General features: G+C 41.4%; 4 protein-coding genes across 5 annotated transcripts in view; 2 read left to right on the top strand and 2 right to left on the bottom strand.

Moving 5' to 3' along the window:
* Positions 1-960: 960 nt before the first annotated feature.
* LOC106676370 (histone H3.3A) lies at positions 961-8658 on the bottom strand. 2 transcript variants are annotated; one of them, XM_076892174.1, is made up of 4 exons: positions 8567-8658; positions 3539-3682; positions 3188-3341; positions 961-2463 (listed from the first exon to the last, which is right to left on the bottom strand). In XM_076892174.1, the coding sequence occupies exons 2-4, from the start codon at positions 3664-3666 to the stop codon at positions 2335-2337; spliced, it is 411 nt and encodes a 136-aa protein (XP_076748289.1). In that variant the 5' UTR covers positions 3667-3682; positions 8567-8658; the 3' UTR covers positions 961-2334. The 2 variants fall into 2 exon arrangements, with proteins under 2 accessions (XP_076748289.1, XP_014268334.1); XM_014412848.4 differs by lacking the exon at positions 8567-8658 and adding an exon at positions 4610-4765.
* LOC101481297 (histone H3.3A) lies at positions 6008-8704 on the bottom strand. The gene is made up of 4 exons (XM_076892173.1): positions 8567-8704; positions 7363-7506; positions 7033-7180; positions 6008-6923 (listed from the first exon to the last, which is right to left on the bottom strand). The coding sequence occupies exons 2-4, from the start codon at positions 7488-7490 to the stop codon at positions 6789-6791; spliced, it is 411 nt and encodes a 136-aa protein (XP_076748288.1). The 5' UTR covers positions 7491-7506; positions 8567-8704; the 3' UTR covers positions 6008-6788.
* Positions 8705-9243: 539 nt separating this feature from the next.
* On the top strand, positions 9244-17402 carry nop53 (NOP53 ribosome biogenesis factor). The gene is made up of 12 exons (XM_004562782.5): positions 9244-9487; positions 9993-10069; positions 10189-10294; positions 11933-12135; positions 13398-13453; positions 13929-14024; positions 14313-14414; positions 14528-14695; positions 15714-15889; positions 16444-16510; positions 16889-16965; positions 17077-17402. The coding sequence occupies exons 1-12, from the start codon at positions 9282-9284 to the stop codon at positions 17135-17137; spliced, it is 1395 nt and encodes a 464-aa protein (XP_004562839.1). The 5' UTR covers positions 9244-9281; the 3' UTR covers positions 17138-17402.
* Positions 17403-20564: 3162 nt separating this feature from the next.
* Positions 20565-22373, top strand: part of gjd1b (gap junction protein delta 1b) — a 36269-nt gene continuing 34460 nt past the window's right edge. Inside the window, exon 1 of the mRNA XM_076892172.1 lies at positions 20565-21643. Within this exon, the coding sequence (XP_076748287.1) occupies positions 21573-21643 (71 nt within the window). The 5' untranslated portion in view covers positions 20565-21572. The remainder of the gene's footprint in view (positions 21644-22373) is intronic.

Here is a 22373-nt window from a genome sequence, read left to right as displayed (position 1 = left end):
TGTCTGTGTGCGTTTCATTGTAATCAGTATAGCTGAGGTCACACAGACATGCAGCGACATGGGCAAATGTGTGTGTTTTATTGTGATGAACATGGCTGAGGGCATGGCTTTATCCCTTTTAATCAAGGGAGTAGAAGGATGAAATGAAACAGTGATGAGGGGAATGATGTCAACCCAGGAAGGGAGTCTCACATCTGTGTGTGTCAGAGAGAGGGGCCTAAAAATATTAAAAGGCAAAGTTTAATGGACAAAAAAAAATAAAATTTAATGTTAGAGCTGAGCTTAAGGTTAACTTAATTTTGGTTAACCACATTAGTGGTAAGAAAGATGGAAAAATATTTTGATTTCATTCATACAATTACAATCATATACATATATTTCTAAATTAAGGCCCATCGTGATTTTAGAAGTAACTAATTTCTTGGTGTAGAGGAGCTATGAGTTCAAGTCACAAACACTGTGTTGTAGCGCCATCTAGTGGTGTCACTGCCATTAATATAATATAAGGAACTTAAGGAAGTCCCAGGTGCTCTCGAACCTGCTGTTTGTGCATCTCATTTAGCTTCAAGTTTTAAAGTTTGGGGTCATATTGAGTCATAAAAACTATTTTATTTATTTTTGTTTCTGATGTGTTGGGAGCAGTTTGTAAGTGTTTGAAAATGAAGAGCCAAAAATATTTAAAGCTTACAGAGCACAAAGTACTCTTCACAATAAACTGGATCCTTACAGCGCCAACTCTAGCTATTTATTCCTGCTACAGAATAAGAAGCTATACAGGTCAGCAACCATTTACATGTAGACTGAACTGAAATGTAAATTCTTAATATATTTTAGACTTCTCTTTTGTAATGCTGCTAAACTGTTGGAAAAGCTTATTGGTAAATGAACAGTGGTCTTTCTTTAACAGGTATAAACAATCCACCTGAGAGCATTTATTTATGCAGCACAGACACAGAGGAGTGTGTGTAACATCCATTTATTACCACCTTATATGACAAATCTGGAAATTACAAACATTGTTTAATTGAAACATTATCTTCAACATTTAAAAAAAAGAAACTCAAATAAAGCAAAAAACAAATTTAAGTTAAAAGGGGTGAAAAGTCAACCTGAGAAGCGGTATACAGATGATCAATTGATCCAGAGTGAAGAAAATAAAAGTACAGGGGGGACGTATACAGAAAAAATGACTATTATTAGTCATTCAATGCTGATTCAGAATATCCTTCACATTTTAATCAGTTGTTTTATTTTCTTAAAAAAATCTTTTTTACACTTTGAGAACTTTTGGTTTTACAGAATGTTACAAATCTTGATGAGCCTTTGCTATAAAAAGGTCTTGGTATTAAAAAACGTGCCACTGCTAAAAAAGTATCTCTGACACCATTTGAGCTCATAAGCTTTGGTTTTAAATAATTAGAACCCAATTTGAACACAACAAACAGACAGATGAGGTTAAACTCTATAAGAGCGTGTACAAGAGGATCAAACTTTGGTGTCACTGAGAGTCAGTAGCATCACATTTCAGTAGAAAAAAATATTTCAAATCTGCTTTCTGTATTTGTTTTGTTTTGAATCTGTTCATCCCCCCAACTCTGTGTCAAATAGTTTCAAAAATAAAATAAAACAAACAAAGAAAAAATCACAACTGTGAGACTTATTTGGAAAGACAAAACCCAACACAATGAATAACAGCAATGAGCCATATGGTAATCATAGAACTACTTCCCCAAGATGCTGATAGACTGTATACAATTTGCTGTGATGATCAGAGCCAACACTCACGCAGACACACAGGACACCAAGTCCAGGCTCAGCTCTCTGGGGCAGAAACAAACTGCTGCTGAGCCGAGGCTGGCAGGACAGGAAGCAGGACGAGAGGACCAGGCAAGTTCTTCTAGCACCCTGCTGCAGAAAGGAGACCAGAGTCCCCCCAGCAGAAAAAAAACAGCCATCCTGTCCTCCTGCTTGTCCCTCCCACGTTTGCATTGTTCTACTCTGTTTCTCTCCTCACTTTATCCATGTTACCCACTCTCTCACAGAGCCTGTTAGAAACAGTGCAAACCAGGATATGTGTGCTTGAGGAGATCTCATCACCAAAGATTTGGTACATGCACAAAAAGAGAGTACCCTAGAAGTCTGCTGCCGAGAGCACTAAGAAAAACACGACTATACACTTTAATTATAATATAATCAGTTTTCCTCTACACACTACTAACACAGGGAGGGAGGGAGGGACGGCGGGTGAGGGGCAGAGGGATGGAGAGGCAGAAAGGTGAAGGAAGGACAGGAAGAGGTGAGAAGGAGAAAGACCAAGAGGGAGAACGAGAGCGTTTAAGCACGCTCTCCGCGGATGCGACGTGCCAGCTGGATGTCTTTGGGCATGATGGTGACACGCTTGGCGTGGATGGCGCACAGATTGGTGTCCTCAAACAGACCCACCAGATAGGCCTCGCTGGCCTCCTGCAGAAAAGAGGAAATGCAACAGTTTTCAGCAGAGCTGAAACAATCACTTCAATGATCACTTGAATTTGGTATATTTATTACACTTTTGGAGTTCATCAGTCATTTTGCAAAAAAAACAACAAAAAAAACAAAAAAACAAAAAAAATCTTGAACAAAATTGTGCAGAGATTTAATTTTTTTTAAACTACATACTAGAGATATGTTTGTGTGTGTGTGCACACTGTATAAAGTCTTCAGCACACCTGATATACAATATAGATGTAAATTTTAGGAGTGCAACAGTTTGCAAAATGCACTCTAGCAATGTTGGTTCAAATCACATTTTCAGCACAAAAAAAAGCACAATAACATGCCAATGTTTAAAAAAAATGCATAAAGTAATGACACCTCTCTCTTGTTGTGTCAACACTGAACACACAGCTTCAAGAACCCTGAGCTTCACATGGTGGCAGGATGATGGATCTGCACAGTGTGAGCACAGAGGCTGCAGGTTCTGACCCTGATTAAATATCAACATATTGTGTGAGTTAACACATCACACACATTTATTCAAACCAGCATAGTGTCTGGCCAGCTTTAGAAACTAACCCTGCGAGCAGTCAGGCTGTTTCAGGTGGAAACAGTCAGGTACAGATACCTCATCCAAAGTCATGTGTGGGCAGAGCTAGCTGAGAATTTTTTCAGAGGGATACTCCTCTTGAAAGCCCCATTTCATACTGACCTGCAAAGCTCCGATGGCTGCGCTCTGGAAACGCAAGTCAGTCTTGAAGTCCTGGGCAATTTCTCTCACCAGACGCTGGAAGGGCAGCTTGCGGATCAGCAGCTCAGTGGACTTCTGATAACGACGGATCTCACGCAGAGCCACAGTACCCGGCCTGAAGTGCAGAGGTGGAAATTAAACTTACTTTAAACTTGGCTTTGACTTGCACTGTGCATATGCAACAATAAACACATTTAGAAGAGGAGAGACATCAGTGATAGCCTGAAGAAAAAACAATAACACAAAACCCTTACAGTAAGCTGAAAAAAACGGAGAGGAGAAGTTTTGCAAGTTAGTTTTTGCCTGCCTTACCTGTAGCGATGGGGCTTCTTGACACCACCAGTGGAAGGGGCGCTCTTGCGAGCAGCCTTAGTGGCCAGCTGCTTACGTGGAGCTTTACCTCCAGTGGACTTACGGGCAGTCTGCTTGGTACGGGCCATGGCTACTACAGATCACCTGAAAAAGAGTGAATAAAAAGGTTGAATTTGGCATTTTATAGGACAATTTTTCAAATGCCTTCTTTTTCTTGCTGAGTAATATGGAGGACAAATACATTAAATGCTTGAAAGGCTCCAATAATTAAAATATGATAACAGGAAAACCTTTTATTGCATTTTGTGTTATTTTCTGTTATTACAGCAACAGCACTGATGTAATGCTACTGCTGTGTCGAATATGCTCAATAATGGCAATTTGAAATTAGGCAATTATTTAATCACAGCTACCGCAGCTTGTAGGTTGCAGCAGACAACTTAGATTTACTCAACTTTTCTAGTAAATAAACACACAAGACATTTCCCGTTGACGACCAGCCAGACATGCGTCAATCAAAGTTGAACGACTACACGATTGGCTGGCAAAGCTAAAACTATTACCATGAGCCAACCAGCGTATGGAAACTAAAATGGGCGGGCTCTCCAGCTACCTTCCACTGTTACTAGGTCCGCCCACCTCGCTCTGATGATGGCGGCGGTTTGATGCGCAAGCGGGATAAAGACCCAGGGCAGAAGAACAAGCGGGTAGCACATAAACAACTTCAATTTTACAACTCTCCGACGCTCCAGCGAATCGGAAAATGAAAAAAACAGAGATAGTACATGTTAAGGAACTCATAGGTGAACACAGGAATGCTGAACGACCCCTAATGGCAGCGTAGAACCGAGCTGAACCGGCGCATAATTTGAACCAGAATATCCGCTCATCTGAGCGGCTGCAAAGAGGACTGCATTTCACCGCCGCTTCGACAGCCGTGTGTGTCTTATTTTCTCACACGACGAAAACACTGCTTTTTCTCCCTCAAACGAGCTTGTGAATTGTAAATAAAACAAACAGAAAAATTCAAAGTTCAGCCACGAACCAGGTGACACATTTCGAGACGCTTACCTAGAGGGAAAGTGAAGAGAAGTGGAGAGAAATGTGTCGCTTGGCTGTATTTTCTTCTTCGTATCCACAATGGGAAGCAGCGTCCAGCGGGAAAATGGCCGCCGCGTCAATCATGCGTCCCACAATGCAACGGCGTTAACAACATTTCTGTGGTTACAGTGACAGGTGCTGCCCGGTGTTGTGCCAAAAAGTGATTGTCTGCCAAAAACTGATTTCCGGTATTTGCCAAAAACTGATTGCTCGTATTTAAACTGCTATAAGTAACTTGTTGGCCTATAATATGTGAAACATATGTCAAATGCATCCCTCATGGATGACACAAAGTCATATTGAGCCACAAACAACATTCGTGTAACAAGGTAGAAGCCGCAATCAGTTTTTGGCAGCGACTTTTATAGAACCTTTATTTATGCAGTTAAAAAAAATCTCATTAACATTAAAAATGTCTTTTGTAAGAGTAAGACAGCAGAAATGGCAGCAAATATTACAATAGTTCTGTAAAAATATTGTAAGTGGGGAAAAAGGACCGGATTGGTTATAATGTGAGTACAATAACACAGAGTTATAAAGATACTTGAAAAAACAGATAATCTTTTAATTCTATATATAACCCCTTTGTAAACGCTGTTCACCGAAGTCTATTTACCAACATACGTAAAGATATTACACATAAAAAATACACGGAAACATTGGAAATCACTTTTTGGCACAACACCGGCACTGGGGAGTTAGTTTGACGTTTTCTTTTTAATCGAACATTTCGGGCTTTTAAATGTCGGTAAAGCTAAATGTAGAAAACGGAAGTGCCTGCGCTTCCTTTGAGTGCCTTCTTTATTGTCGAATTAAAGTATTAACATTTGAGTCAAACTGAAAGAGACATTTAAAAGTTGGCTTCATGCAGTGACAGTTCAAAGGTTGTTTTTAAGTGCTTTTTCGCAGCAGTCGGAAAACTACTGTCAAAATGTTTCATATTCGAAATGCTGTTATTTAGTTTTACAAGGACTAATTTTAAAAAATAAAAATAACTTTGGAGTAGTTCTTCCGACATTTTTAATAGTATTTTCACTAACTATTGCTGTTTTATGAATTTACAATAAAAAAGTAAGTAAAGTTATCCTTGTCCCTGGAGTGAGTTTTTCTCCCCAACCCCTGTTAAAAGGACGTTTTTCCTACCTACTGTTACCAAGTAATTCCTTATAAATGGTCATCTTTTTTCCTCTATTATTGCAGGGTATTTACCTTACAATATAAAGCACTTTGAAGCAACTGTTATTGTGATTTAGTGCTATATAAATACAACTGAAATTAATCTTACTAGGTTAATTTTTATAAATGAATATGCCAAAAATACAAAGCTGGGGACTTTAAATTGCTTCAAGATAAAAATCACAACTCATCTAAGCACAAGAATCTGTTTATTATGTTTGTATGTGAATTCTGGAGTACAAATATTTTGCTCTTAAAAATGACTGAAACATAAATCAAGAACACAGTAGAAAAAAAAAGGTTACCATATCAACCTGAGAGAGGAACAAAAAGTCATAATATTACCTGGACATGATAACGTGGCTGAAAATTAAAATATGATTAACAAAGGTCTGCTACATATATGCCGCTCATCATCTGTCAAACCATGCAGTGTCATCATAGCACAATGACATTTCCAATTGACAACCAGAATTGATCTTTTGAATTTTGATACATCAAACAGCAACAGTAGAAATACACCATATCGTAAAAAAAAAAAAAAGCAAAAGAAAACTTACTACTTTTACAACAAATTTCTACTTGTTTTTTAAAAAAAAGAAAAGAAAGTCAGAAGACTCATATCAATGTATGTGTCTGTCTGAAGATGAAACTCAACCTTAATGCTAATTTCTATTCCCATGTTCAGATCATACACTATTCTTGGTTCGCAAAAGCATCTTATTCATAGAGGTCACAAGGTATTCCTGTGGCTCACTAATTAGAACTGATGAATGATTTCAAAGTACATGAAGATACCGCTAAGAAAAATCTGCTACCGGTAGCACCAAAGAAGACATGATCACACATTTACGGTTATCACAATCATGATATATATAGAGAACCTCAAACCAAACTACTAAGTATAGAGGAAGGAAAAGGAGAAATGAGTGGCGAAGGGACGAGAGGACAGAGTATAATAAATCAAAATGTTTTAAGCACGCTCTCCGCGGATGCGACGTGCCAGCTGGATGTCTTTTGGCATGATGGTGACACGCTTGGCGTGGATGGCGCACAGATTGGTGTCCTCAAACAGACCCACCAGATAGGCCTCGCTGGCCTCCTGCAGGTGGCAGAAAAATTCAACATTAGAGGCATTTTAGTGAACAGATGACAAATAGCCTGTTTTTTTGTTGTTTTAAAAATGAAATTAATCAGTGAGAGCTACTGACCTGCAGAGCTCCGATGGCTGCGCTCTGGAAACGCAGGTCAGTCTTGAAGTCCTGAGCAATTTCCCTCACCAGACGCTGGAAGGGCAGCTTGCGGATCAGCAGCTCAGTGGACTTCTGATAACGACGGATCTCACGCAGAGCCACAGTACCCGGCCTGAAGTGCAGAGGTGGAAATTAAACTGGCAGTGAGTCAGTCTTATCTTATAGTGAGAATGTGCAACAATACAACGGGGGCCCCTAGTTAAGAAGACTGACTAATGACGGATGCCTGCTCTTTTCATACACATTAGGTTTACATTATACTATAGTTTCCAGGAGAGCTAGGTGACATCTCACCTGTAGCGATGGGGCTTCTTGACACCACCAGTGGAAGGGGCGCTCTTGCGAGCAGCCTTGGTGGCCAGCTGCTTACGTGGAGCTTTACCTCCAGTGGATTTACGGGCAGTCTGCTTGGTACGGGCCATGGCTACTACAGATCACCTGAAGAAAACAAGTAAAAGGCTGCATTAATAAAAACAATAACAACAATAATAATAAATACAGACACTTTTTCCCATATCTATGACAATCTTTTTCGTTACAGCAATAATAAAAATAAAGTGATTGCATATTAATTTAGTTTCATATTTCTTAGATGTTCAACAGACAGGGTTTATTTTTTTTTCTTCCGGAAAGTTCAGAATAAAATATGTGTACAGGCTGTAAAGAATGAAAATTAACTTTCGCATTGTATTTAAAATGATTTGGAAGTTAACAGCAACATGACAGACTCCACTCTTCCACGGGAGCCTGAGTTTTTTTTTTTTTTTTTTAAATACCCGAGGTGGCTTATGCAATGGCTATAAAAAAAAAACAACAGTAATAGGCAGCATAGGCACCCAATCAAAACTGAGCCCTTTATCAGATAACCCAAACACATCATGGATTAGCGCCTTTGGGGCGGGACGTAATGAACATGCCAACCACTCAGGGCACGGGGTTTCCCAGACAAACCTCGCCCCTTGCGCACTGAACGTGGGTTTGTTCGTTTCTTCATATTGGGCTCTCCGCTTGCTCACAAGTCTAGTGTTTTTCATTCAGAATGAGCTATTTTAAAGGAAAACCAGTCGACCCCGCCCACCCCGGCGGCCTCGTAAAGGCAAACTAGCGCACCGAAGATGATGGCTGGCTGGTTGGCTTGAAGAATGTAAACGGGAAGGAAAAATCGTTGTACCAAACGAAGAGGGTGACGATAAAAACGACGGAAGAATATAAAAACCGCGGCGTGAAAGTGGAATACACTTTTTGAGGACGACACTAGACATGTCAGGGGATCGATTGATGATAATTATTGTGTCAGATGACCCCTCACTTTAGGCGCATTTCCGAGTCAAATTCGACCGGATCACAAGTGCTCTTTAGGTCCCTCACTCCCCGAGCAGGCAGATAATAGCTCGAGTGCCCTGCGTTTTCGTCGAAAATAAACGAAAAAACACATAATTTCCAAACTAACTTGACATTAAAAGATAAAGTGGAGTTTTATTCAAATAATGATACTCACCTTTGAAAACTTGGTCAAAGATTGCCGCCTAAAACTGGGAATGTATTCTTGAGACTCTTAAGCGTTGTTCTCGCAATAAAATGAAGGGAGGAAAAAAAGGAAAAAGAACATATGAAAGCAAGAGGAGACACGTTTCCCATGATGCAACTGTGACAAACATATTTCACACATGCTGCAACATGATAAACAACTGCATCATCACCTTCACCAGCAACGTCCCGCAACAAGTTTTTCCCCAAGCTGATTTTTGACCTTTTTGTTGGTTAAAGTAATTATTAGAGAAGTGTTTAAACCAAACGCCCATTACAGGAAAAGGGAGACTGAAGCACCATCAGCATTCAAGAGTCATTGCAGAAACAGTGATATTCAGTCTTTCAGCCCTTTAGAGCTATATTTGCTGTTTATTTTATATTATTTCTCAAAATAAAAATGTAAAAGCAGTGTAATTAAACTGTTAATATTATACAAATATAAATATATATATTTTACATTAGAGCCAGTCCTACAATATGGTGAGTTTGTAAAATATATAAACAAATCTCATCTTAATCTTGTAAACAATGCAGTGAAAAGCAGAACTACTTTTTCATTAAGTTAGTTATAAAAGCAGTTTAATAGCGTTTACTCTGCCAGTCCGGCTGGTGGCGCCAAACTGTGGTTCCCGCATACAAAAGAAGAAGAAACGCGCTTCTCCCTCCCCCACTAGTCCTCCAACATGGCGGCTGCCAGGAGATTGAAGCGCGTGGCGATCTCACAGCCAGGTTTTTTAACTTTAAACCCCAAAGTAACCCCTACAGACCTGGTCAGCAGTCGGAGAAAGCGTGTGAACAAGAATAAGAAGAAGAACTGGAACAAATACAGTGACGTACAGGACGTAGAGGAGTTTCTAGAAGACGTCAGGCATCAAGAGAGGACCACGGGGTGAGTTAACAGCCAGTGAGACGTGTTGAAAATGTGTATTTTAAGTCTAAAATTAAAAACAGAAATTGTCAACTATTATATCTGATACTAGTATTTCTGCTCACCTTTACCCCTAGATTTATATTGGGCAGATAAAAATGTGCTGTGTTTACCTTTCAGTTGATAATAATCATGGTCTCAGAACATATCCGTTTTAAACATTACAAGGATGAAGTTGCTTCTGTCGTGGGACTTTTATTTCGTCACTATCATGGTTTGTAATGACTTGATAGTTTCAAACCTGCTGTCGGCCAAAAATAAACAGACGTGTTGGTTTGTGGTCTTGCAATGTGAGCGTTTACTGTTATTGACTTTGGTGGTTTTTAGTCTGCTTAAAAACCCCTGTGATGGACTTTGTTTTTCTCCACTGTCCACAGCATACATGACACTGTTGAATAATTGTTGTAGTTGAAAATCTGTCTTTTAAATTATACGTATGACATAATGGCATCTTTTTGGATTTCAGGGGTTTGCTATGTGAGAAATCAGATGACAGTTTGTTCTTTTTGGATGTTGGACAGCCGAAGAAAGTTGAAGAGAAAGGTAAACTTGTTTCCCTGTCATCTAAAGCACTTTATTTCTATCCTCTTATTTCTATTATTTTGTTTAAAAAATGCACCTGAACAAGTTGGTAAATCTGAAATTTTGTTTCCTCTGTGAAGAAGCTGCAGAACCAGTCAAGGGGAAGAAGAGGAAAGGGAAGTCATCGCGTCCTCTGAGGATAGACCTGATCCTTCAGCATGACTCCCTTGTTGCACCGCCTAAAGAGTCAGTAATCCTAGTCTCTCTGATCCTTGAATCTGTGGTCTTTCAACAGTATTTTTTGGGGGGCATTTTTGCCTTTATTAAGTGGCACAGTAGTGAAGAGTAGACAAGTGTGGGAGCGTCAGGGAAGACACACAGCAAAGGGCCTTGGGACCAAGGTCTGGGCATATAGTCCTACTCACTGAGTGTGACACCCCCCCATCCCCCCTTTGAATCTGTTTTAAATTGTTTGTCTGATTTCCAGTTTTTTGTTTATCACACTTAAATGTTTTAGATCATCAAACAAATGTAAGTATTAGACAAAAATGATGCACGTAAACACGATGCAGATTTTAACTGAAGGTGTTAATTATTAAGGGGGAAAAGAAATTCAAAACCTACATGGTCCTATGTGGAAAAAGTGATTGTCCCCTCCTTTTGTAACATAAATTGGTGTATTGCATCTTTGCAAAGCTGTGTTCAATTTCTCTAGCCACACCCAGGCCTGATTACTGCCACTCCTATTCTCAGTCAAGAAATCATTGAAATAGGACCTGCTTGTGGCGTAGATCAAAAGATCCTTGAAAGACATCATGCCAAGGAAATTCAGGAACAAATGACAAAGTAATTGAGATCTGTCAGTCTGGAAAATTTTATAAAGCCCTTTCTAAAGCTGTGGGACTCCAGCAAACCACGTTGAGAGCCATTATCCACAAATGGCAAAAACATGGAACTCCTTCACAGGAGTGCCTGGTCAGTCAAAATGACTCCAAAAGTGCAGCAATGACTCATCCAAGAGGTCACAAAAAACTCCAGAACAGCATCCGAAGAACTGCAGGCCTCACCTGCCTTAGTTACAGTCAGTGTCAATGACTCCACCATAAGAAAGAGACTGGGCAAAAAAGGGCTGTATGGCAGAGTTCCAAGATGAAAACCACTGCTGAGCAAAAGGAACATAAAGGGTGGTCTCAGTTTTGCAAGAAAACATCTTTATCTTCAAGACTTTTGGGAAAATACTGTGTGGACTGACGACTTCACCTGTGAATGGCTTAAGGAAAACAAAAAGACAACTTTAGATTGGCCTAGTCAAAGTCCTGACTGGAACCCAATTGAGATGCTGTGGCATGATCTTAGAAAGGCAATTATGCTCGAAAACCCCCCAGTGTGGCTCAGTTATAAGTGTGCAAAGATGAGCGGGCCAAAATTCCAGTTATCCCAACACTTGATTGCAGTTGTTGCTGCTAAGGGTGACCCAAACAGTTATTAGGTTAAGGAGGCAGTCACTTTTTCACGCGGGACAATGTAGGTTTGGATTTTTTTCCCCCCTTAATAATAAACACCTTCATTTAGAAATTCAGGAGACAATTTGTAGAATATAAACCTATGTTTTAAGAATATTTATTTGGCTTAATGTGGAGGACTGTGTGTGTCCTGTGATGATCTCATCCTTGCGCTCCCAGTATTTCCTTCATGGGAATGTGAAGACAGTTCACAGGAGCTCAGGAGACTGTTATGTGAACAGTGTCCTGGGATCTGAGGATATAAAAACACACCAGGAGAGGAGATTCTGCTCTAACACTTCCATTTCTTTTGCATCCTTCTTCCGCATGTAATCAAATAATCATCTCTTCTGCTTCCTCTTCCACCCCACCCCCCCACTAGTGTGCTGGCCTACCAGAAGCCAAATGCCAAGAAACTTCGTCGCACTGCCGAGAGAGCGGAGAAGCTGGCAGCCAACGGCGTGGTCCCACGGAGCAAGAAGCGTCTGCTGAATAGAACCGTTGTCGACAGGACGAGCAAAAAGACAGAAACTGAGGCCAACAACAACCCAGAGAGAGATTTTTATGACATTTGGGGACAAGAGAGTGAGTTTTGTGTGTTCATTTATGTACATCCAATGATGATCCCATCCTTGCGCTCCCAGTATTTCCTTCTTGGGAATGTGAAGACTAACATGGAGCTCAGCTGATTGTTGTGTGAACAGTCGTCTGGGACCTGAGGATGCATCTTATACATATCAGATTATATCTACTGTCTACTCTGAGATTAAAAAACAAAAAACCTTTTGCCTAAGATTTTCTCGCAGTGGTGCAGCCAGTGATGCAGTCACTGACAGTTCTATTTGTTTCATGCTTCTACTCAAATCTACAGCACGAGATCCACCTGACATATTTTGATGGTTCACTGGTTTCTGTAACTTTATAGAAGTTGTTAATGGCTTCAAGGGTAAAGGTGCCAGAGCACTTCATTGATTTTTGATGGATTCAGCAGTGATTTAACACTTTCACATGGCTCTGAGACTCGGGGTTCATGCAGAACTGTGGATATCTGTATCTTGTTTACATTCTGGTAGTTTATATGTGAAGGATAAGCTATAAGCAAGCATGAACCTGAAATGTGTTTGCATGCATTTCTAGGTTTGGGTATAGCTATTGACTAATATTAAGCTGGGTATCCATAGAGCAGGTAGCCATCAGTGATATGGGCACCGTGTGAGTGAATACTCATTTAAAGATTTCTGTGGCACAGAATGTTTGTCCATAACAGCTGATGTGATTAGGGGAACCCAGAGGAGGAAGCTGTAGGTCACAGGTGTCGAACTACAGGCCTTGAGGGCCGGTGTCCTGTAGGTATTAGATGTGTCCTTGACCCAAAACAGCTGATTTAAATGGCTAAATTACCTCAACATGTCTGGAAGTTCTCCAGAAACCTGGTAATGAACTAATCATTTGATTCGGGTGTGTTGACTCAGGGTGAGATTTAAAACCTGCGGGACACCGGCCCTCGAGGCCTGGAGTTCGACACCCCTGTGTAGGTTTTAGTGCTGGCTTGTTTAGAGTTGATTGCAGTATGCCAGTGTTATTGTACATGTATTATGAAGTTCCAGTTTAGGTCAGCCAAAGGAAATGTTCCAGCTGAGGTGGAGGGATACTTTAACATGCTGCTTTGCTGTCTAACAGCTGCTTTCCCTGCAGCTGTGTTGACAACTTGCAAGACTGGCACAGGGGTGTGGTTTGATTTTTCCAATATCTGTTGTTAATTTAGAAAATGTGGAAGTTTTGACACATTTTATTGGAATGCTGTGTATAACCCCCCCCCCCCCCCCCCCCCCAAATTTCAATTACAGCCAAAGATTTGGGCGAACCCTGGTATCTTCAACAGACGCGCAAGAAACTTGTCAAGGTGAGAATAACAGTTGACTAAGATTAATCATGCTGTCTGAAGTGCTCCAATTATGCTCATTTACACGACCTACTAATTGCCTTATTTTGGGGGGTTAGAATAGGTTCAGCTTGGTGTTAATTTGCATAGATGTGCATGGACCCCATGTATTCACGCTTTCATATAATTACAGAACGTATTAAGGTTGTAGTAGAGGAAGCTGCTCATTCATTCATTGTGTGCAGAGATACTGGTTTGACATCACGGCAGTGTGTTACATGGCAGTGTAGATAAATAATATAACTTGACTACAGCAGTGTGATAAGCGGGTTGGCAGCAGTGTTTTCTGTGGGGGGGGGGGGTAACTGTTTGGCATAGGCTGTAACTTTTCAGAACCCTTACGTGTAAGATAGGGGGAGGGCTTTAATTGATTCGAATCAGTGTATAAAAATATATTTGTTTGATTTTGTTGAAGTGTGGTATTTTGATATTTCAGCGTCCAGAGAAGCTGAACGAGAAGCCGTCTGTGCTCCCGGCTGTAGAGGTGATCGCTCCGGGAGGGTCCTACAACCCAGACTTTTTCTCCCACCAGGTAAATTAAAAACCTGCATCTTTGGGTGTAGTTACTGATCCTACATATTGAAATGTAATTGCCGAAAAAGATTAAAGTGTTGCATAACTGTTAATAATTTAATATTAGTGCTCTTTGGTGCAAAAAATAAACATGGTAACTTTTATGTAGGCAAATTTTTGAATGGAAACAGTATTTAGAGCAAGGTGACTTTGAAACTATGGCCCCAGCCTAACAACCACTGACTTAGATTATTATAAAGCTGCAGCTGGTAATTAACAAATGTTCATCTCTCTCTTCTGAATGCAGGAATTGCTCAGGGAAGCCCATGAGGTGGAGTTGAAAAAGAAGAAGGTAGAAGACAAACTAGAGAGACAGCTGGCTTACAACAAAGCAGACACAGCTACAGAGGTACAGCTGACAATTCCTCTAGCTCGCCTTCATCTTTCACTTTGTTTTTGGTGCTGCTGATGAATGTGTCTTTGACTTTTTTCAATTCTATTGTGCGTTATTGCGTTTTTCAGGAGACAATCCTCCGTGAGCAGGTAGAAGGCTTGGTAGAGGAGAGTGAAGAGGAGGAAGAAAAAGATGCTCCAAAAGAGGATGGGGAGGAAGTGGCAGTGGGAGCCATCGCAGTGGCCGACAAGAAGACTGAAAGACAGAGAAAGAGAGAGAAGGCAGAAAAAATGAAGGTACGGCTACAAGGTTTAAAACATCCCAAATTACAGTGACCCTGACCCTAAGAAGCCTTCATACATCTGCAAAAAGATTGCACAAAACCCAAAGTGCAATGATTTTCACAGCACACATTTTGATTTGCCACTGTTGGTAAAGGACGGGTTTGTTAAGGACTGCTTCTTTCCACTTGGGTGGTCCTTCTGTATACATGCTCACTGTCGTGGCTTATTAAGGGCACCTAATGGAGTCACTATTGGGCTGATGAATGTGTGCCTACAGTGAAAAGCCAAAAAGTTCCACTGAAAACTCATTAATTGCATTTTATTGTATTAAGATTTTTCACTGGAGGATACACTGATGTCTGTGTAAGAATATTTAGTTCAGTTAGTGGTGGGTGGGACTTCAATACTCACGGACGCAGCTGGCAATATCTGCTCTCCCTGAAACCATACGGGACCAAGAGTAGAAAAAACTAATGGAAACTGAAGTTTTAAAGTTAGTCTAACAAGCTCACCTCCTATTACCCATATTATCATTCCACTCACATTTTAAACATTTATCTCACTGCCTAAGACTCCAAATTAATCATTTTTATAAAGTATACAATATCTCTTAAACAGTATAACAGTACTTGATATAAACACACCAGTCAGAACAGATGGGTTAGACGTGAGTACATCAGAAAGCAGCTTAGGTTGAGCAATTTGGAGCCAAAGTTAGAGGCAAGGCAGAGATCATTTGGACATGTACAGAGGGACAGTGGATACACTGGACAAAGGATGACCAGAGATTCATGGATTTAATGCAGATGAATATGCAGAGGGGCAGTGTGACAGAGGAGGGCGTGAGAGGCAGGTGATCTGCTGTGGTGACCCCCTAAATAGGCAGCCAAAAGAAGAGTCAGAACAAACAGCTCAAACGTAATCTGATGACTTCAACACTTGTAAATAGTTAACCTGAAATCTGAAGGGGATAAAACATGCGTGTATGTAACACAGTCCACTCATGGCTCTCTTTTGAACCCTAATATAGGAGCAGCAGCGGTTGACAGAGAGGCGACAGACTGAGCAGCAACAGCAGCTCTTCCAGCTTCGCTCCATAAAGACCTCGATCAAACAGCAGGAAGAGACGACCCAGATCAGACAGAAACGACGCAAGGCCAAGGAGGAGGCCCAGAAAGCTCAGCCCAGGCGACTCGGCAAACTCAAGTACAAGCCTAACATGTTTTTTTACACACTCATACTTACGTGCTCCAGAGTTTTAACAACTTTTATACAGTCTGAGGTGCAAAATGGGTTTAAATGACAGGTTTTCTTTTTTCTTTTTTTTTTTTTAAAGTTTTTATTATTTCGTATGACATACGAAATATTATTTCTTTGTTTCTTTGACAGCTGTTGTTGTGAAATAAAAAAAAAAAATAATAATAATCTGATTATGACAAGGGAAGTTTGAACACTTAGACTCTTTATTGCTCATCTGGGTTTTCTCCTTCAGTCACAGCTGCTAATGGGGACAGAACTGTAATCCTGTAAAGTTGTACAACAGCTTCAGTGCACTCTAGTAATGGCTGCTATTCCTGATAGCTATGAAATCAAAATATTGTTTTTAACTAAACAAAACTAGCATGACAAGTCACATCACCTCGCCCCAGCTCAATTTTCTGTTGGTAGTGGCCAACATTGTCTCAGCAGGGGTCATTTTTGGCTATAAATAGCCTTTTCTATCCACGTCTTTAATGTTTGCTTTATATATTTCTTCACAGGTTCCAGCCTCAGGACATGGAGGTTCAGTTGAGCGACGAGCTAGCCGGCTCCCTGCGACAACTCAAGGTACTTCAGAAGCACTTTGACCTCCGTGAGCAAGGACACAGTTTATCTGTAATGGGTTTTGGCTAATTTGGCTGCTGTATTATCTTCAGCACTTCTCCACTATTCAAAGCTTTATCCCATTCTCTCATACTGTGCTGACTCGCTTTCCCCACAGGGATCATTAGTTTCATTTGATGTAATTGCTGGTGGAAAATTCCCAGTCCTTCCCTCTTATCTCCCCCAATTATGTCTTTGAATAATACTTAAATCGGTCTTTGTGATGAGAATAGGATTTTATGATGCACGTGGGAATTGCATATCCAGTGAGAGCAGCGTGACATTTGTGTCACATGGCTTTGTTTTGACTATTTCTCTTTGTGTAATGTTGCGACTCCACAGCCAGAGGGCAGCGTGCTCATGGACCGCTTCAAGAGTCTGCAGAAGAGAAACCTTATTGAACCCAGAGAAAGAGCCAAGTAAGGACCTCTGCTTCGCTCTTACATAACATCTCATCAAAGGCCCAGAGTGATGTGTGAATTCATAAGGTGTGTAGTGAATAACATGAGTTTCCACCCTCTCCCTCCTAGGTTCAAGAGAAGACTCAAGGTGAAGTATGTGGAGAAGAGGGCTTTCAAGGAGATTAGTTGATGCCGACCTACACATCACGGGACTGAACGCAAGAAGCTGGGAGACTTTTTAAACCACCAGTGCAGAATAATGGAACTGTGTATATACGACATAATGACTGCTGAGGGCCTGCTGGGCCCTTTCAGACTGATGTCACCTGCAGCAGTGATATATAAACTCTGACCAAGAGTGCCGGATATGAGTTTTAATTGTTTCCTGTAGTGCATCTGCCATGCAGTGTTTCTATAATTTCTTTCAGTTAAATACAGATTACTGTATCATTGTGTGTTTGTGTTACATAATGTCATGCCTATCAGGGCACGATCAAAGGGTTTGTAGTAAATGGTCGAGTCCAGCTGTCAGTGTGTCACTACGCTGCTCATACAAGAGTACACTAGGTTAATGAAGGGTTAAACCCTGTAGTGGTAATGGCAATATGTCAGCTCATTGCTTAAGATTATGCCATACTCACACACCTAAACATTTTTCTGTGCTTGTTTGTTTTTATATATTGATTACACAAGTCCATCATAGAAGCTGCTCAAATGAGATTGCATCATTTAGTCTGTTTTCACAAATAGTTAATACACTCTGCTTTAGATGCTAGGATGCCCACATTATATAACAATTTGCAGCATACAAAGTTAAGGGTACACAATAGAAACAAAGTATGTCTTTTTAAAATCCTCACATTAGTTGATTGAGCTGAGCTTAACTGAAGTAGATTAATGCATTTCTTTTTCTTTTTTTTTTTAATATTGGGTTTAAAAAAAACAAACAGATGGGCTTGAGGAAGTTGGCATGTGATAATTGATTCCATCCCGCTGGCTTAAAACCATAATTGCCTTCAGTGTCCCACTGGCGTGAACAAGGACCTGCATGCACACACACAGACACCCACGCCCCGTCCCCTAAGCCCCATGGTCCCTGGAGTTGCTCCAAAGCTTCTTATCTGTTAATCAGTGTGAAATTGTAGTCTTTACCTTCAGTGTCCACAAAAGGGCTCCCAACCACATGCTAGTCGGTTGAGCTGTCCCTCCTCCCTCTCAAGACAAACTGAGCACCTGATCCTGGGCTATGCTCGTTTGAGCACTTATTAGTGGTGATGACGCCAAATTACCTGCTGATGAATTAACCTGCTGACTCATAAAGCCACAGCTCGTCTCCAACCCCTCGTTCTATATTTAAAGTTTTTACGAGATACTGGGCCAGAAGTAATTTTATCAAATAATTTGTTGTACAGATATTTTTGTGGATGTTGCTGGGGGGTTTTTTTTGGGTTTTTTTTTTTAAGTATTTGGTAGGTTGTATCAAAAAAATTGAGGCATTTTGACATATAACACCAAATCTGTAGGCCTTCATGGGAGGTGACAGGTCTGGAGAACTGAGATTTGATAAATCAGGCCTATGGTGAGGCCTGCAGCTCTACAACGCTATCACCAACTGCACATAAACATACCGTGGCTAATCAACATAAAAATTTGTCACCAAGCTGTTTCCAAACTAATTTCATTGTTTTAGTCAAAACAAAAGCGCGCACATCACCATATAAGGATATTAGTGTTTTCTCCTGCACTCATGCCAGTGACCGACTGCAGCCAAGTTGTTTGCTCCCCTCCCGTTTGCCCTCCTCTCTTCACGTGTGAGACATGGTGCTGCCAGATTGTGTTGGCATGAGGAGTAGGAGGGATTACGTGTGTGCGCAGTCACTCATTACCTCCTTCAGAATAGATTACTATTCCTCCGGTCTGCAGAGCCAGCGAGTAACAGTGGAAGCCTCTAAAACACTCAGCTGCACTGCATGGAGATGCCACAGTGTGTATATGTGTGTGTGAGTCAACGTTGTCAAGTGATCTCAGGCTTGTTTGCTGCAAAGTGACAGGCATTTTTTTCCCCTCCCTCTCTCGTGCTCTTTTTTTTCTTTCTTATTTTTTGGGGGGGGGGGCGGCCCAGTATCCTCCTGCGTACACGCAGCACACGCAGAGGCACGTGGACGCACTGAGCTCTGTGATGCAGGATACAGGGATATAAAGATCCCAGAATGACCCCAAAACAAGATACACTTCAGACAAGGAAGCAGTGCTGAAAAATCATATACGTTTGTTGTGTTTAGAATGTACAATCTGTGTGTCAGAGCACCTGTCAAATCAACACAGAAGCTCTCCTAACTCACACAAAATATATGGACTGAAGTCGACATCTATCAATCTTTGAATCCAGGTGTTTTCAGTCCCAGTACTCACTTATTCTGAAGGGGAAACTAGCCATAGAAACATACTGCTTTTTGTACCATACTGTAAATATACCTTTTAATCAAGTTTATGGGAGCATAGCACCTTTTCAGCACTGTCTCTGAAACTACAGGAAATGTGTCCTGAGGAGCTGAAAGTCAAATATTTTAATATTAAACATAAAAAAAAAGTCAAATATTTTCAAGTTTTTGTTTTTAATGTCATTGCAAACTAAATATGGGATTGTTCGAGCAAAATAGCCAAAGGAGGACCCTATCCTTTGTGCTAGATTCGGGATTCATATTTTTTCTGTAATACTGAGTAGGGATGCCCTGAATGTGAAATATCAACACTCGTTTGTTTTGATTTTGTTCTTTTCTGGCTTTCTATCATCTTTAAAAGTGCTTAAACACACAATTTTTCCACATTAAGCCTGTGGAAAATGGATGTAATAAAAATATCAGAAGGTACAAGATGTGACATCTTATTTGCAAATACTGAAATTCCTCATTATTGACTAATATTTATATCACATTAATATTTATATTACCACTGCGAAATATATCTAATGTATATCCCTTATAGACTATTGTCCAGGTAGTATTTAAAAGCCTTACTAGCAGCATATTACATAATATCTGAATTATTATTTATCACCGTAGATCATGAAACAGAGTACTACAGTGCCTCTTTGCAACATCTGCTCTGTGACATTTAATGATGATTAATGCATTTGTTAAAAAAAAAAAGAGCAACAACGGGAAGAATCACTGATAATGAAAACACCTAGATGTTTGGTCATGCGTGATTTACTCGCATAATTACTGATGGTGTGTTTGAGTGAGTATCTCACACACACAAACACACACATGGAGCGCTTCCATCGTGTTCTCGCTCTGTCACACACTTCCCCTGTGTCGCCTCAGTATCCTTGCATAGCCTCGGCGTGACACTGCCTCTAATGTCTCCGTCTGCAGTGTACAGTAGGTATCACTGCACAGACGCGAGAACACAATGGATGGCAAAAATGTAAATGCAGGAGAAAATCGTGTGTGGCGGAAGAGTGAAAAACTGTTTGTATGGTATGATGGGGAGGGGTGGGGTGGGGTGGGGGGGATAAACACGGTGATGGAGAGTGAGTGAGAGGGAGCCAGAGGGGGGAGGAGCAGAGAGATGATTCCTCGCTCTAATCCTCTAGACACACGCTCGGTCTGGCTGCCTACTGGCTCAGAGAGACAGAGGGAGAGAGACGGAGGCAGGTGGAGGGCGCACACAGAGAGAAACCAAGTGGGAAGGAAAAAAACAAGATGAAGGGAAGAAAGGAAAGGAGCGCTGCCTCGTAAAGCACGCTGACAGAAACAAACAGAGAGAGAGAGAGGCAGGGAGGAACTGGATAACCCAGCGACTCCGGCACGGTTTCTAGCAGAGGGAAGGAGGAGGAAGAGTGCGATGCTACAGTGCTGCTCTGCCTGAACCAAAGCAGGAGGGAAGGAAGGAGCAACAGAGAGGAGGAGGAGAAGGAATCCCTCGAAAAACAGCCTGAAGAGTGGACAGAGAAACAGGATGGAGGAGAGGAGAACACGCAGAAACCCCTGGCTGCTCAGGCTCACATGAGTGTATGGACCTCTGCCCGGCCGGAGTTACTACAAGATGCTGTCAAAGAACGAGCGTACGAGGGCGTAGTGTTAGTGTGCGAGCGATGGATGTCTGTTTGCACAAACTACGGCCGCTCCGCAAAAGTCAGCAGAAGTAGACGAGAGGCTCGGGTCTCTGTCAGAGCAGGTGTGTGCGAGTGTTGGTGTGAGAACATAGGACACACCAGCTGTTTTAGGAGGTAAACAGAGCCGGGGTAGCCCAGAGGAGAGGAGAAGGAAGACACGTTCACGTGAAGAAGTGCATGGAAGGCGAATCGCACACGCGGAGTCAGGAGTCACAGTTAGTGGTGTGAGGAAAGCGTGGCGGACAGCACATTTAATAGAAGACACGGAGTTTACAATGAGGTGTCACTGAGGTTCCTGACTTCTCTATACCAAACCAGCCACCTGAAGCCACTCCCTACCTCAACTCAACCTAACAAGTGGACTTGAACACTGAGAGACAAGGACGAATAAAGCTTTGATTGATTGATTGATTGATTGACTTGAACCCCAGCTGTCTGGGAAGCCCACCTGAAGTGGGGTCAGTCCTGACTTTCTGTGCCCAGTGGATGCCTCCTGACTCCAACCATGGGAGAATGGACCATCCTAGAGCGCCTCCTGGAGGCTGCTGTGCAGCAGCACTCTACTATGATTGGAAGGTGAGCTGTTGAAGACGTGAATGCTATCTTTTAATTGAAATTATGTGCATGTGTCCTTATCTATATGTGTTTCTACAGTATAGTAAGTGTGTGCATGCTGACTGTGAGTCCCTCTGTGCTCACATTCAGGTCCAGGGTGACGGGCTGCAGGTTGTGGGGGGTAGGTGGGTTAGTTTCTTTAATCTGTCTGGGTGATACGATGGGAGGGTTATGCAGCCATGAGGGCTACTATTAGTCCACACAGAGGACTAAAACATCTACAATTCTGTCATTCCCAGTTTTTGCCATGTGCTTCTCCACACTGATGCCTCCCTCCTTGCCGTAACATCAAGTTGGTTTCAGAAGCCAGCACGCTACACAAGCGTGACCCAGTTGACAATTTACCACAGTTTTCTTCACCTCTTGTCTTTTTCTGTCAAGTATGATGTCATCTTCTTTATCTTTACTCCCCCCCCCAAAAGAAAAAAATCCACGAGCCACAGCCGATCACAGCAGTTATGATTTATGCATTCTCTAACATGCCGAGATGTGTTGCATCTTAGTTGGAGTAACTCGTTCTCAGGGCCGCAGGACGAGCAATTATTCATGAGCATTTTAGCACATCGGCTCTGTAAACATTATTAGAAACGTCTTAACATTAAGTAAAGGACGTATTCCTGAGTATGAAGGCTTTCTCAGGATATGTGTGAAACCGCAAGTTCAACTTAAGTTCATGAGAAACCATCTGAAT

Source organism: Maylandia zebra, linkage group LG14 (assembly GCF_041146795.1).
Source record: "Maylandia zebra isolate NMK-2024a linkage group LG14, Mzebra_GT3a, whole genome shotgun sequence".
In the NCBI taxonomy this organism is placed as follows: domain Eukaryota; kingdom Metazoa; phylum Chordata; class Actinopteri; order Cichliformes; family Cichlidae; genus Maylandia; species Maylandia zebra.
This window is presented reverse-complemented; position numbering and strand designations above follow the sequence as displayed.

Excerpts from the sequence above, each read along its gene's own strand:
- LOC106676370 (XM_076892174.1), bottom strand. The coding sequence starts at position 3,666 with ATGGCCCGTACCAAGCAGACTGCCCGTAAGTCCACTGGAGGTAAAGCT. Across the intron at positions 3,342-3,538 it reads AAGAAGCCCCATCGCTACAG|GCCGGGTACTGTGGCTCTGC; the intron begins GTAAGGCAGGCA and ends TCTGCACTTCAG. Across the intron at positions 2,464-3,187 it reads CAGCCATCGGAGCTTTGCAG|GAGGCCAGCGAGGCCTATCT; the intron begins GTCAGTATGAAA and ends TCTTTTCTGCAG.
- LOC101481297 (XM_076892173.1), bottom strand. The coding sequence starts at position 7,490 with ATGGCCCGTACCAAGCAGACTGCCCGTAAATCCACTGGAGGTAAAGCT. Across the intron at positions 7,181-7,362 it reads AAGAAGCCCCATCGCTACAG|GCCGGGTACTGTGGCTCTGC; the intron begins GTGAGATGTCAC and ends TCTGCACTTCAG. Across the intron at positions 6,924-7,032 it reads AGAGCGCAGCCATCGGAGCT|CTGCAGGAGGCCAGCGAGGC; the intron begins CTGCAGGTCAGT and ends TTTTTCTGCCAC.
- nop53 (XM_004562782.5), top strand. The coding sequence starts at position 9,282 with ATGGCGGCTGCCAGGAGATTGAAGCGCGTGGCGATCTCACAGCCAGGT. Across the intron at positions 10,070-10,188 it reads GAAGAAAGTTGAAGAGAAAG|AAGCTGCAGAACCAGTCAAG; the intron begins GTAAACTTGTTT and ends TCCTCTGTGAAG. Across the intron at positions 16,966-17,076 it reads GAACCCAGAGAAAGAGCCAA|GTTCAAGAGAAGACTCAAGG; the intron begins GTAAGGACCTCT and ends TCTCCCTCCTAG.